Here is a 15671-nt window from a genome sequence, read left to right on the forward strand (position 1 = left end):
ACATATTTTGTTCAATACTTGATTTAAACAAGTTACTACAGCTAGAATTCTCAGCATTTCACTTGCCTCGTGGAACTGAAGACATGTGAAAATATAATAATCTAACTCGCCACGCAGAAGAGGGTAACAGTTTACAGAAGTTAAGGTACCAGAAAGACCTGAATCCAGACATCCTAGTTGAAAATTCCAATCAAAATCTCATTCGTCATCCCATCATGGACGCAGAGTCCGGAGGTTAATCCAACCCTCTGGTATGAGGCATATTTTACATGTGAGTAAAGACATACATCAGAAGAAACGTTGTTCTACCACAGAGTGGAATGAAAGCCCTGCAGAAACTAACACCTTAGGACTTGAACTAGCCATCCTACGAAGAGCAGAAATTCTCCCGGAAGAAGCACAACCATGTGTAATGACTAACTTCTACAGCTTCAGATTGAGATCAATGTTTCCTCCTACTTCAACATGGCAATTGCGTTTGTTTGTTCCTTCTTGGCTGATTTGTACCTTGGCAGTTGGGAAGAATCCATAGATGGATTGTTGAACTGATTTGCTTAGGGCTGAGCTTGTTGTAGTAGGTTCTTCAGCAACTCCCTGTGGATTTAACCAAGGCAAGAAGACTGTTACACCAAAATTGAGATACCAATAGATAAAGGCATCAAAACATAAAAGTGTAGACCTTTGTTCTCACCTGACAAGTCACTGATTCCAATCTAAATCTCTCTAGACTCTGAAGGTTTGAATTAGATGAATGCTGATATGGAGAAGCGGCTGTAGGAGGAGCCAACGTGAGAAAATCTCCATTGAGAGCTTTATTTTGCCTGATAACATCCCTTGGTTTGGACTCGGATAGAGTCCTTGATCCTGAAGGAGCTTCTCTGGAGAAAAGAGTAAAAAAAAAGTCTAAGCGGGTATTCAAAGCACTAAAACTATGAAATGATCATTCAAGATATCAAACCTTTTGAGCAAATTTCCTGATTCTAAACTGGCTGCACATTCATTGCTGCAGGAAGCTGATTCAGGTGATCTCGATGCAAGGTTAACATAGGCTGGAGGAAATTTGCAGTGAAATGTAGGGACTGGTGGAAACTCTGGAGTGAAGGGATATGGTCTCTTCATGCCAACCATCTACAAATACATCATCAGTAATCAAAGTTGTAGCAGTCAACCAAAAACTTAAAGCTAAACAATCTTTTTTTTTTGTATAAGCCATGGTTCATCGAGCAGCTTACGCGCAACTCGACTGATTCCATGGGAAACCTGTCACCTCTCACCAGCAACAAGTATAAAGTAATTCTTTCCACCAAGGGTAAGGGCATATGGGAAGAAATCACCTAGTGTTTTTTGCCTCTGTTTAAATTTGCATCTAAACCTCATGGTTCTCGACCCATTTCATTGACCACTATGTTACACCCTTGAGTTCAAAGACAAACCATCTAGATACCTAGTTTTGGGTCTTTAGTTGTGAGTTCCACTTTGACGCACTGAAATAATGATTGCATACATGTGTAACACATTTGTGAATTGTGATTGTGACATGTCTCTTGGTTTTTAAGTCATTATCCTCAGATAGCTTGTTTAGATGAAAGAACACGAGAACTGTTTGAGCAACAAAGGGACAACTATGGAGCTATCCTACAATTTGTGGGGAGTGGAGGGTGTAACCTGAGCTGAGTGAGCATCTCTTCTCGCTTTTAAGATGCTCTTTTCATCAAGTATCTGAATATTAGTTTAGGGCCACAAAGAGAAGCTCCTTTACCTTGTTTTGGCAGTAGAAGGTGTGTAATAATGTTTTCTACTATCAAGTTCGAAGAAAAGAGATGTTCAACACATTGGATGTAAATGACATGTATCCATCTTTATAATTAAAAGAACATTTCACATAACGGTTCTGTACAAACTAAGATCCTTACTAGAATCAATAGGATATCCAGGTAAAGTGTATTTCAGCCTTTTGACAGAAGAGAGCATTATGAAAATTGATTTCTATATATTAGTGACTAACACGCAGAATAAAAGAAATTACCTTCACATCTTCAGGCCACAGAGGTAAATAATTACACGAATAATAATTTTGGTTTGAAGGGGGCTCCATCTGATAATTTAGTACAGATGATGATGAAATCCCTGATGAGATATTCATCTGCAGTTACCACAAAGTGATATAATCAGAGCATTTCAAACACATCAAAACAAAATTATAGACTTGATAATCCAACGATGATATATAACATTGCAACTAAATTAATAAACTTGCTTACCATTGATGAAGAACAAGAAGGTTGCTGATATTGTTGTGATCTTTGCAGCACACTGGGTAGAGGTAAAATGGGGTTATGCAGTTCATTTGGCAAATCTACATTAGCCCCGAAAACAACACCATGACGATTTCCCTGTTTGCTTTCTCTTTCAGGACTGTACTCACAACTCCACAATTTAGGACATTTATCACTCCCTGGACCCGAAACAGACGACCAACTTAACTCCCCTCCACCCATGTTCATTGGTTTTGATGATTGTAAAGTCTTGGGACGGAAACCATCAAGAACTAAGGCAGACAGATCTGGTCTAAAGACACTATTTTTCGAAAGCAGATCCATTGTTGATGGTGGTGGTAAAGTGATTGAACTAGGCCTAAAACTAGAACCTTCAACAGCTAAGCATTTTGACATAGTTTTGGTAGAATGAACTGAATTTGGTACCAAAACATTAGGTGTTTGAAAGTTTGCATCTTTTTCATGTTTTTTCTCCCCTTCCATTCTAATCCTTTCAAGTTGAGCAACACCAAGTCCTCTTTGTGGTATTTTTTTCTGCTTCACTTTTTTCGATCCTCTACTCGTAGCACCACCACTACCACTTGAACCACCACCACCACCACCACCCCCATCCCCACCACCACCACCACTACTATTACTACACTTAAGGGTATGTTCCTCTATCACCATTATGTTCGTCTTCGGCTTTGGCTTCATAGATCAAGAAAAAAACAACTATATACTTCTACTACTACTACTTAAAAGTAAAACCTAAAGGACAAATATAAATATATATATATATATAGACATTGAATCCATCCACCACATTATAACCATATAAATTCCTCTAAACAATACAATTAATCTTTGAGGGTTTGGAAAGAAAACCCCAAATGGAAAAATTCAAAGAAAATACAGAAAGAAGCCAAATTCAAGGAGAAGAAAAAAAACCCAATTCCTCATTTGTACGTTACATGAAATCTTGTAGGTCATCAAGTCAAGATCTGCAACTTATATGGAGATAAATATAAATAAATAAATATACCAAAAAAAAAAACCCATAATTCAGCAAACAAATCTATATAAATTGGATCTTATTTACACAAAAATGTACAAATACAGATACAGTAAAAGCAAACTATAATGAGCAAAGGAAGAGTATCTGAGTGAGATATTCGGATTTTTCTCATAACCAGTTGTCTGTAAATAGATCAGATCAGTAAAATAAGAAAAAAAATTATTATTTTTTTCAAAATTTTCAAAATGGAAATCTAAAGGAAGCTAAAAATACGGAATTTGTGAGAATAAGATTCAGGCAATCAAATTTATCGGCCAAAATTATCGGTCGACTCCATTTTTCCCGACTCTCAAGTACTCTTCTTGCTCTTTTCCTCAAATGCTCTGTTTTTTTTTTACTCTTACAAATGAAGACTATATCGCGCTCTAAGTTTTTTATTACATTAAAAAAAACAAAACTATACGAATAAATATTGACTCGACACACCCGTTAAAAAAATTGATAGACAGGAGAAGTGAAAAAAAAGTAAAAAATATATATATATTCGAATAAAAGCCACAAATTTATAAAAAAAAATAATTTACTTGAGTTATTTTTAAAAAAAAATAAATTAGATAACATATTTGAGCCTAAATAAGAAAAATTATGTTAGCTAATTTGATTTATAATGAATTTTTTAAAAAACAAAAAAAAAACTATGATCTAAAATAAGTCATATGTAGCTATAAAATAAATATTTTTAAAGTTAAATTGTTAGTAATTATATTTATTTATAATAATTACTTATTATTAAAAGTAATATTTTATTTCTTTGATTAAAATATTATACTATTCAACTCGTAAAAAAAAATTCTTTCATTAAATGTGTTTTAAAAGAATCACCATTATGAAATCTCAATCAATGCATATATATTTTTAAAAAAATTACTAGATATTTGATATCTAAATTCTAAATTAAAGTGTGATTAGATTTAAATTCATGTAATATAAAATTTATTTATAAAAACGATACTATTAATAAGATTTTTCATTCATCACAATCAAATTATACGATTTTCAATAAAAGATCTTGATGTACAAGATTTTGTTCATTATAGATAGTACTTAATAAATACTTGAAAAGATTCTTAACAAATATTCTCTCTGCTCATTTTAATTTCCCACTTCAGCCAAAAAGAAAAATTGATCTAAAATATTTTTTATTTTAGAAAATAAATAAAGTATTTTTTTTTATTTTATTTTATATGTCGTATAGTATATTTTGTTTAATTTCTGAAAAATTAAATTTGTTTAAGGTTTTAATTTGAAAACTATACGTGCTTTTGAATAGAAGTTGGAATACTTTAATATGATTTAAGAAAACGTTATAGATTTCTGCTTCATATAAAAAGTAAAAAAAAAAGATTTTTTTCTTCGTGATAAAATATTCTTACTAGAAATTTTTATTTTTCAAAATTATCTTTCACTGATTTAATCTTTATACATATTTCAAAAAGTATAAACTATATTGTTATTGATTAACAATCACAATATATACTTTCATCTTATGTTATAAATTCTAACCAAATAAAAACAAAAATGTAATTACATACTTTTATATAATAAAATTGTTTCTTTATTTTGTTAATACTAATTGTAAAATGAACCACAAAGTTCTATAATCTTTTTTTGTAATTTGTCGTCAAAAGTATTTTTTTTAAAACAAATTGGTTAGCCACAATTTATTTCCAAAAATACTAAAAGTAATAGTACTCAAATAAATTGATAATATGAACAGCTTCTCTCCAAAGTACTTTTGGAAAGCTATTTTGACCAACAAATAGTATTTTTTAAAATAGTAATTTTTAAAAGTTTAATCAAAATAGCTTGATTGACATCGTATTTACGAAAATATATAAGGTTTTTTAATTATGTGATTTTACGCTAAAATTATACATATGTATTAAAATGTCATTTATATCTTATGATATTAAGTGCGTATATTGGAATTTTATACTTAGGCCAAATACATAAACAGATTATTAAATTTGTTGGGTTTTTTCCCTTAGGTACCTCAACTACGTCATTTTTCTATTTATCATTGAATCACACATAATTTGTTCCTTTAAAACACTGTTGGTTGATTTTGATCGACTTTTCTATTGTAAATGCCTTCAATTGTGTTCGAATTGTAATAATTTTGATTAAATGAATGAAGACAAACCGTGTTAGTCTCATTTGTTTTCTAATTTGTTCAAATGACTTAAGTAAAATACAATTATTCTCGAACATTTTCACTATCAATTGGACTAATGAGTTGTGGAACCATGGATCTGGTTCCACATCAGACAACGGTGTTTGTTTAAATGGAACAAATTATGGGGGCTCAAAGATTTAATAAGAAAATGACGTAGTTGAGGTACCCGAGAGAAAAAACCCAACAAATTTAGGGATCTGGTTATATATTTAACCTTTTACTTAATACAATGCTTGATACACTTTTCACATTTATTAAATGCTCCCCACAATATTTTTAATTGGAATATTGTGCTAGGTTTCCATGTGTGGATACTTTCCAAACTATACTATATTATTCAATTATAATATCTATTCTACTTAATTAACTTTAATTTGTGCAAAGATTAATTACTTGTTTTGACTAAAAGATTGAAAGGATATTTTGTATGTGAACAACCATTTAATTATATCCTCTTTAGTCCATATGAGATGGATTTGTTGAAGCAATTTATTAAAGCCCATCCCAAGTTGTTTAGCAATTTTAGGCAAAGATTACATTGTAGAAAACTTTCTATATATGGAATTAATACATTCCCTTGTGGATCCTTGCAAAACCCAAAAACAACTACTTTGGGCTTCCCTTTTTTTTCTATTTACATAAATACAAAGTAACCAAAAGGACATCAAATCCAAGTGAGGTAAAAGGGTATATAAAAGGGGTGAAAATGAAAATTGAGAGATGAAGGGTTTGTCTGACCCCATAGAGTCATCAGATATTTCAAGTTTGAACTCTGAAAATGAATGCATGTTTACTCTCCTTAATAGATTTATCCAATATGGTATAAAATTAGTCAGACAATATATTTCATGTACTGGATATCAAAAGAAAGTTTCAGAAATATACGACAATAAAAAAAATATTTATAACTGATTAACCTAACAATCTTATTTACAAGTGAATAACCTAACAATCCTATTTAACCATTGTTTCTTTTAGTGTGGGTGAGATCCACTGAAAATTTGATAACCTTCTAGATGAGAGTATATATAAAAAAGTATAATTTACATAAATCACATAGTATAAAGAGAAAATTACATTTTATTTCTATTTTTTTTCTAATTACAAAAACATAAATTGGATACATAATATGTAGCCTCGAATACATTAAAAAAGAAATCGAATATATAATATGTAGCTTAGATATAGTAAATATTGGTTCGGATCCATTAAATACATTAGGAGAGAAATAAGGAATTTTAGAAGTTTTTATAAAATAGAAGGAGATATTGAAAATAAGAAAAAATATAAGACGTGTATTTCAATAATTTTTCCTATAAAAGTTGAGGAAGACTGAAGTTGATTTGAAAATATACCACAAGTACCACTAATATACTTGATATACATAAATATACATGGATGATATATAAAAACAACGCTTCAATTCGTCTTTTAATGGATCAACTTAAAATTCCAACTAGAAAATCTCATATCAACCCCAAATGACGGTTCAAATTTTTCGTACAAACTTCATATCGACGACCGCTTTAAATTATAAAAACACTTATACAATTTCAATTTTTTTAATATATGAGAGGTTCAAGCTCGAAAATAACGGATCTCAAAATCTTCTTCTAAATTCACTGAGTTTAGTAGGTTTTCAACAGTACTTCAGCAACTAAAATCAATAGTGATAATGATGATGTTATCTGAAGGAAAAATAGCCAAGAGCTACGTAACAAAGAAAAAGAAATATAGATGAATCAAGTAAATAACCAAAATTGATACTATAATAATTTAGGTTGATTGACACAAAAATGTAATTTTTCTCATAAGGAAAAAAATACCAAAAAATAGAGTCATGAAGATCTTTATTGTGATATACCATTGGATTTTGGCTTTCAAAATGGGCCACCTTAGGCTCAACAAACTATCTATGAGTAAAAGGAAACAAAACAAAAAAGTGTGTGGGGAAGAGGGGCCAATACAAACAAGAAGCCACATTCAATGGACCCCTTTTGATGACACATGACCATCTTTTTTGGTATTTATGGTGTCAAGATTTTGTTAGATATGCAATATATTGCATCTATGCACAAGATTCTCTATTTACTACCTATACAATATTCTCATACTTATGTCCTTATTCTACTTTTTATAATTCAATTATTGAGACTTTGATAACCATGCTTTTTTAGTTTCGATCTGGTTATATTACTTTTCGTTTTAATCCGTTTAAAAAATAATATTTTTTTATTTTTTTGATAGTATCTTTTATTTTAATTTCTTTCTACGTGATACGCGTAAGTGTCTGTTTAGATTGGTTTATTTTATTTTTTTTAAAGTAAAAAATAGCTTTTAAACACTTTTGAGTTATTTGAATAAATTAAAAAAAAACGCATATAATAAGCACTTGATTTTAAGCTAACTAGATAAAAATAAACCAAAATTCATAAATCAATCCAATCAAAACTTTAAACTTATAAGATTAAACGGTCTTTTTAGTATATTATACTTATTTTTAATTTATAAATACAAAATTCATTACCTTTTTTAGATTTCGACTATATTAAAATCAGTAAAATAAATTGAAACAACTAAGTATTAGCAAGTTTATCCTCTATCATCTTTGGTATTGATATTCACTTGTGCTATCAATAGAGTTACCCAAATCCTTTTAGGCAGAAAAATAAGTGAATCAATACAATTTTTAAAAAGTTTTAAAATCAAATAGTGATTATGATTTTTTTATTCTATGATAACAATTGACAGTTAAATCACTAAATAACTAGCTATTATATTCCCATATACTGAAAAGAACTCAACTAATGAGATGTTAGTTGCAATTGCTATATGTTATGATAAATATCAATTCTTACAATTGACAGTTAAATAGGATCAATTTTTATAATAGTTAGCAATTCACGTTGAACTAGACTGATGAGATGTGAAACTGCAATTATCACGTGTTATTAAACAAATACACAATAATTATTGACATATTTTGGTTAAGATTAAAAAATGATTATCTCCATGTGTGATATTCTTAATTTAAGAATAATTAATTCTATTATGACTCTATCAAAATATACAAGGTCCTGTAGCTCAGTTGGTTAGAGCGTTGGTCTTATGAGCCGAAGGTCGCGGGTTCGAGCCCCGCCAGGACCAAATCATACAATTTTATTTTTCGTTTCGAACTCAATAGTTTTGGTCCAATCCAAATCATACATTAGATTTTGTTTTTACGTTACAAGTTTCATAAATGTTTCTTTTGTTCTTATTTAGCGGTTAAGAGGTAGCCTTTTTCGAACCCAATAGTTTTTGTCCAATCCAAATCATACATTCAATTTTGTTTTTACATTACAAGTTTCGTGTGTTTTTCTTTTATTCTTATTTAGTGGTACTTACATATTAAAGTTTTCATTTAATTTTAAACTCAGTTCTAGCATTTGAAATCGTTGTCTTAAAGTTCAGAATATAAAAGGTTTTTAAGTTCAAATCATAAATCTACTTCTGTATTTATATTTTATATTATCCACGTATTCAAACAGTGTTAGCTAAACTAAGATAGTAAGAGTAATAGTTGAGGGTAGTTTCTATAATTAATTTATTTAGTGGTGTGAGGGTAAGACATTGATTTTTTTGATTGAAATTGAATAGAGTAAAGCCACCAACATAGTGAACAAAATGAAGCAACCTCCTAAAAAATTGACTACTCAACTTTATATAGTTGGCATGTAGTTTTTGAGTGATAAAAGTAGTACATTTACATTTCTTTCTACTCCATATATTGTTTTAAAAAATATATTATATAAAAAAATAAATTGAAGAAAAGAAAAGATCACCTACCTCCTTTCTAATTTATTTCAATTTCATCACAAAAAAAATTTGAGAATTAAATAACTTCAAACTCAACCAATGAACCAAAGATCTTTATGATATGCTTATTATAAGTTCTGAGGTATGAAACTATATGTTATATTGTGAATTTTGATCATTCAATATTATATACTATGGGTTTTTGCTTGAAAACAATGATTGGGCTAAAGAGGAACAAAAGAAGAAAATCCAAACAGCTCAAGGTACCTACATTTCTCTCTATTCACTTCCTTGCACTTTAAAAAGACCTAGCAAAATTGTCTCGATTTCGAATAGTTTAAGGGTAAAATTAATTTATTTTTCCTTATTTTGAAATAATCGCCAATAAAGAAAGTATTTTTGAACTATTTTGCTGGTTCGCTAATGTCGACTGTATTCTGAAGCCAAAAATATAATAGAGGATTAAAATTAACCTATTTTGAATAGTTTAGAAAATATTTTTACCCCCCCCCCAACACCGCAAGCCTATCCTTTCGAAAAACCCACATATGAATAAATACACATACAAAGAAATTAGCTAATCAGACGTTTCAAATTAGAGTCCACTTGAATACAGAGTCTTATTTGTTAAGAGCATTTTACCTCTAATGTAAGACTTTTCAATGTACTGTATATACATATCGAACAAAATTTCGTAAAAATAAAAGTATTTGAGTGGTATAATTGACATTTAATTTGCAGATTACAAGTACTAGCACTGCATTTGATGAACCAAAGGGAGATGTTCAAGTTCCTAGTGCTCATTATTCAAATGGAACTTCATCTTCAAAAAAGATTACTTGTAAGACTAAATTTACTCACAACACTGCTGCCACTAAAATTCAGACTGCCTATAGAGCTCATTTGGTAACTATTCTTCTTTATATAATCGGTCAGTTCCAAAATATTTGTCACGTTTCACAATCTGAAAGTTAAATTAGATGTATAGGTGCGTCTTTCGTAATATATCCATGTTGTTTTATGGCATTGCCAAAAATAACCTTTATGATATATTCCCTTCGTCTAATATTGTTTGTCATGATTTCTATTTTAGAGTTAAATTATAAAAACTTTGATTCAAATTTTAAAATATATTTTTTCGTCATATTGATATGCAAAAAATTGCAATTTATAGTACTTTTCATAAAGTTTTTGAATATTTAATTTTTTTATTTGAAATATCAAATTGATGTAATCTAATTTATTTTTGAAAATTAGTCAAATTGACTTTCGAAAAGCGCAACATGACAAATAAAAATGGATGGATGAAGTACTTTCATCCCACATAGTGCAATGTTACCTCTCGACTGCATGTCTAGGCCAACAGACTATGTCGTTAGGTGCTGACCTAGTGTAGTATTTTTCGTACAGTTCTTGAATATTTAATTTAATGTTAAATATGTAGGCAAGAAAAACTCTACGGCGCGTTAGGGGTGCAGTGAGATTTCAAGGTGTAATTGAAGGGCTAAGTGTAAATAACCAAATATCAGGGACTTTGAAGCAAATACATTGTTGGAGCAAAATACAATCAGAGATTAGAGCTAGACGACTCAATATGGTGACTCAAGGCCACAATAAACAGAAGAAAATTCAAAATCAACAAAAACTTGAGGCTAAGCTTCACGAGCTTGAGGTAACTGTTAAAGTTGTTGTCGTATAATTAAGAGCTTATAGATCTAAATTGGATAATCAATTTATATGCAACAAGCAAACAAAAAAAAAAAAACTTCACGCGGTTCAGTTTTTTCTTATATTGTACGCGTAACAAAATTTAGTGTATCACTTCGTATTTAATTAGGGGAGGGGGCGGGTGGATTTCCTTGAAAGAATGGGTCAAGACTTAACTCAGCCCCCAAAAGCTATTTCAACACCTAAAAATTGTTTAAGTCTACATAAAAATATCATCCATCCCTTTTTCATCTAATGCGTGACTTTTTAACACCTTATTTCACGCCTAAGTCACCTTAACACCTTAACACCTAAAAATTGTTTAAGTCTACATAAAAATATCATCCATCCCTTTTTCATCTAATGCGTGACTTTTTAACACCTTATTTCACGCCTAAGACTGAATATCTGGTACCTGAGCAATTTAAAGCCCATCATTATTGAACATTAATTGGGCTGGATCCTATTCGACTATGATACCATGTGAAGATATAAATTTTGGGCTTAATTCCGTCCCCAAAATTTTCATGTGATATACAATTCACATTTTGTATACTTCAACAATAAAAATAACTAAATCGTATTATTTATATATACACTGATGGTATACAACTTGCTTACTAGTCGGGTATTTTGCAAATATTTTTTTCATAAATAAAGTATAGAGTGTAATATTTTACTTAATGGTATACAACTTGCTTACTTGTCGGGTATTTTGCAAATATTTTTTTCATAAATAAAGTATAGCGTGTAATATTTTACTTTTGTATTTGTTAAATTCGTTTTTAGAATCATTTATTTTAAATCACTGGTAAATTGAAAATAACCTCTTTACATTCAAATAATAAGGTTTGTGTGCACTCCATCCTTCTCATATTTTACTTGTAAGATTATACTGAATTTAATATAGAGAAGAATATTTTTTAAAAGCATATTTCGCTTAAAGTTTTTTTGGTTCCTTTATTAACCATTTCTTGTACTTAAAAAAAATAATTATATACCACCTTCATTTTGTGGGAAAAAAATTATAATATGTTCCATAGCTTTATTTAGAAAATTTGTGACTTGTGAGTTAAATTAAACTTAATTATTTCATGAAAAAACACCTTATAATACTAAAGACTTGTTCAACTTCAATTTTGCCTTTTTTTTTTGCAAAAGAATGTTTCAAAATTCTTAACTTAAATAATTGCCCCATTTAAGGCATGAAAAGACAACAACCAACAAAATAATTAAAACCCTTACAATAATTGATATTCCTATAGGCTATATCAATCACTTCTCTTTTTTTTTTTTTTTGAATTATATGGCTGTTTCTATTAAGCTTATCTGGTTTCTCTTGTTTCTTTTTAGGCTACTTCTTTTTCATATAATCATTTTTTATTAGGGAGATATTTCTTAAGCTATTTTGTTTTTTCAAGAGGCATATATATTTAATTAATCAATATTTGGAATTTATTGGTTTGATTAATTTTAGTTTACCCCATCAAGGGGTCACTTATTATCGTAAACTTTTATGTCTTCATTGTTCAAATATGAAAATATTTGATTAACGATCAATTCAATCTATTCAAAGTTTATCCTATTTTTAACTTTAGAATAGTAGTATTTATATTTGTTTAGCACTAGTTAGGAGAGATTTTTTTTTAGGGATTAGAGAGAACCTATAATAATCATAACTTAAATCCAAATATTTGAACGAAGCAGATAAATTTTATGTGTGTTCACAACCCTAGTCATCATATTACGATGAAAAAAACTATATTTTTTTATTATCTATAATGATGTATTTATATGTTATCTATAGGATTTAAGAGAAAGACAAACTAATGAGACTAATAAATTGAGTTTTTATTAGTATTATTTCTAATAAATAATGATGAAACTAATGTATCTCAATTATGCTTCTGAATTTTCTGTCATCCCATCTATTGATCAAAATTTGTCTTGTTATAATAACCTCCCTTTCACTTCCCACTCCTACATATTGTCTTGTTCACAACACAACCATAACCCCCCTGGCCTGTCCCATTTATTACAACAACAAATAACTTATCACATTCTTAGGGTGTCATCATGTGGATTGCAAGTTAAGTTTGCATTTAGTATACGATATCAGATACGAATTCAGAATTTATGAGTTTTTAAAATAAATTTATAATAATAACAATGATGAAATAAGACTTTAGCTTGTACCTACAATACACTTGCACTCCTATACTCCTCATGGATACACTGTTAATTATATTTCAATTTCTGTTAGTTTCTCAAGATGTATACATTATCTATGTATACATGATTTTCTTCGAAATTATGGAGTCATTGATTTTAAAATTATATATATTTTAGAAGTTATTTAAATATTATTGTTGATTAGTGAACTTCTATAAAAATTTTTTTTGTATATTATTGAAAAATACTTTCGCGAAAATACACTTTAAAATATTTTATCAGAACTTAGTCAAACGCTAATTGTTGCTCACAAATACTTTTTAAATTTATTACTCAAACACAAATTGTTTCTCATCAAAAACATTTGTATAAGCGGGTAAAATTTGGCCAAACAAACTAAAAATTCAATTCAGATCGATCGAAGAACACTGACTCTCATTAAGAAGTTAAGTAGTTGCTTTGGAGATAGTCGGTGCTAAAGTCAAAAATTTCGTTAAAATTTTTCAATAATTTTACTTTGACATGTGTATACAATAAATTTCCTCACGAAAAATATTTAACTGATCATACATTAATCATCTTTAATTATTTATGGCTAGACCACTTAAATGGTCACTCAATTTTGATTTGATAAATAGGTGGAATGGAGTAGTAGTGCTGAAACCATAGAAGAAATACTACAAAAATTACAACAAAGAGAAGAAGCTGCAACTAAGAGGGAGAGGGCAATGGCATATGCATTTTCTCATCAGGCAAGTTAGCTATGACCCTTTCGTCTATCCTGATTTTCTTATCATATTTAATACGTATATATTTTTATTAAAGAAAAATAATATGTCTATCAAAATTAATTTTTATCATTCTAAGTCAAGGAATATAAAAATCTATTATATTCATCCTTTTCCTTTTTTGGTAAGAATTTTTTTTCCCACTTGATAGTGTTCACTATGTAGACACAAGTATTAGCCTTCACTTGTGTGGACTCTTTGAGAATGAATTTTATGAGGGTATTCTCTCAATTTTATATTGTCTTTCTATTATTTAAAAGATAGTTGATTAATGATCTATCTTCTAGTTGTAGGTTAATTGATCGAAACACATTAAATGTCTATTTGAATTGGCTTTTTAAAAAAGTAGTTTTTAAGTTAAAAATAAAAAATCAAAGTGAAATGACTTTTAAGTCAAAAAATAAAAAATAGATGGACACCTATTTTTGGTTTTTGACTTATTTTAAGTTATTTTTTACTTTGTTAAACACTCGCAACTTATTTTAAGTTATTTCTTATATTTTATCAAACACTGCAAAATTCAAAAACTGACTAAAAAATATATTTGACCAACTTTTTAAGCCAATCCAAATAGGCTCTAAATTTGTCTCTCTCCTCTAATATCTCCCTCTCGTGATCTATCATCATTATCTAATATTTGAGTTGTTTTTACGTGATATCTGATTATTTTGATTTCAACATTATACATGTTTCAGTGGAGAGCCAATTCGAATAAATATTTTGGACAAGCATATTATGATCTTGGCAAGGAGAGTTGGGGTTGGAGTTGGATGGAACGTTGGATCGCGGTTCGACCATGGGAGACTAGAGTTCAAACAAACCCTATTGTTCCAAAAACCTCTCACTCTCAACAAGTTGCCAAGATAACTAGTAAAGCTACAAATTTGGGACCTATGAAACTAGTTGTGTCAATAAAAAATCATTAATTTGAAATGGAAAAGAATCTACAAGAGGAAGAAAATTGTCCATCACTACTAATGAAAATCATGTTTCTCAAGAGCCTAATATTTGATTGGGCAAACTCAACCTACTTATTACTACTTGAATATCTATACTTTTTTTTTGGTCGATTGACATGTTTATTATTAATTAATTTGGCTTTGTATATTTTAGTGTGGTGATGGAAACTTTGTTTCTATGTAATTTTTTGTTTTATGTTGTTTTTATGTGACTATATATATATTCATATTGGTCATGACTCCATTATATAAACATTACAATTTCTTAATTGTCCATTTTGATACCAACAAATATATGACATCCCAAGCACTTGCACTATAATAATCATAGTACTTCTATTATATTTTATTGCTATATGAAGAGAAAAATTGTCCTCCCAAAGACAATAGTTTTGAGTATAATATTTATGTTGCTTTCATGTTGAAAACCAACATTTTCAACACAAAATGCAGATATGTGTGCAGAATCACTAGATTTTATACAATACTATACTCTAGTACTTTTTGAACTCATAGTCTCAGCATTATAACGATGAGTCCGGAGCCTAAAGGTATAAAATATTAATAAAAATTTTAAAACGGTATATAAAATTTTATATTAAGAAAACGGTAAAATCGCTGGAACAATGGCGATTTCCTCCGCTGGAAAAAGAAAAATAGCAACGATTTTGCAAAATGTGAAAAAAAATATTTCAAGAAATTAGCAGCGATTTTCATTTTTTTTAAAAAAATAATAAT

General features: G+C 29.2%; 2 protein-coding genes and 1 non-coding gene across 3 annotated transcripts; 2 read left to right on the forward strand and 1 right to left on the reverse strand.

Moving 5' to 3' along the window:
- Positions 1-9: 9 nt before the first annotated feature.
- Positions 10-2972, reverse strand: LOC100505457 (uncharacterized). Its single transcript, NM_001247336.1, has 5 exons — positions 2262-2972; positions 2027-2143; positions 959-1128; positions 692-878; positions 10-594 (listed from the first exon to the last, which is right to left on the reverse strand). Exons 1-5 carry the CDS (start codon positions 2970-2972, stop codon positions 424-426), a joined length of 1356 nt encoding a protein of 451 aa, NP_001234265.1. The 3' UTR covers positions 10-423.
- Positions 2973-8582: 5610 nt separating this feature from the next.
- On the forward strand, positions 8583-8656 carry TRNAI-UAU (transfer RNA isoleucine (anticodon UAU)). Its single transcript has one exon. It is a non-coding gene; the product is annotated as a tRNA-Ile (tRNA).
- Positions 8657-9201: 545 nt separating this feature from the next.
- LOC101257635 (SUN family protein SUN33) lies at positions 9202-15202 on the forward strand. The gene is made up of 5 exons (XM_004251836.5): positions 9202-9570; positions 10049-10213; positions 10752-10979; positions 13825-13938; positions 14670-15202. Exons 1-5 carry the CDS (start codon positions 9502-9504, stop codon positions 14898-14900), a joined length of 807 nt encoding a protein of 268 aa, XP_004251884.1. The 5' UTR covers positions 9202-9501; the 3' UTR covers positions 14901-15202.
- The last annotated feature ends 469 nt before the right edge of the window (positions 15203-15671 follow it).

Source organism: Solanum lycopersicum, chromosome 12 (assembly GCF_036512215.1).
Source record: "Solanum lycopersicum chromosome 12, SLM_r2.1".
NCBI classification, from domain to species: Eukaryota; Viridiplantae; Streptophyta; class Magnoliopsida; order Solanales; family Solanaceae; genus Solanum; species Solanum lycopersicum.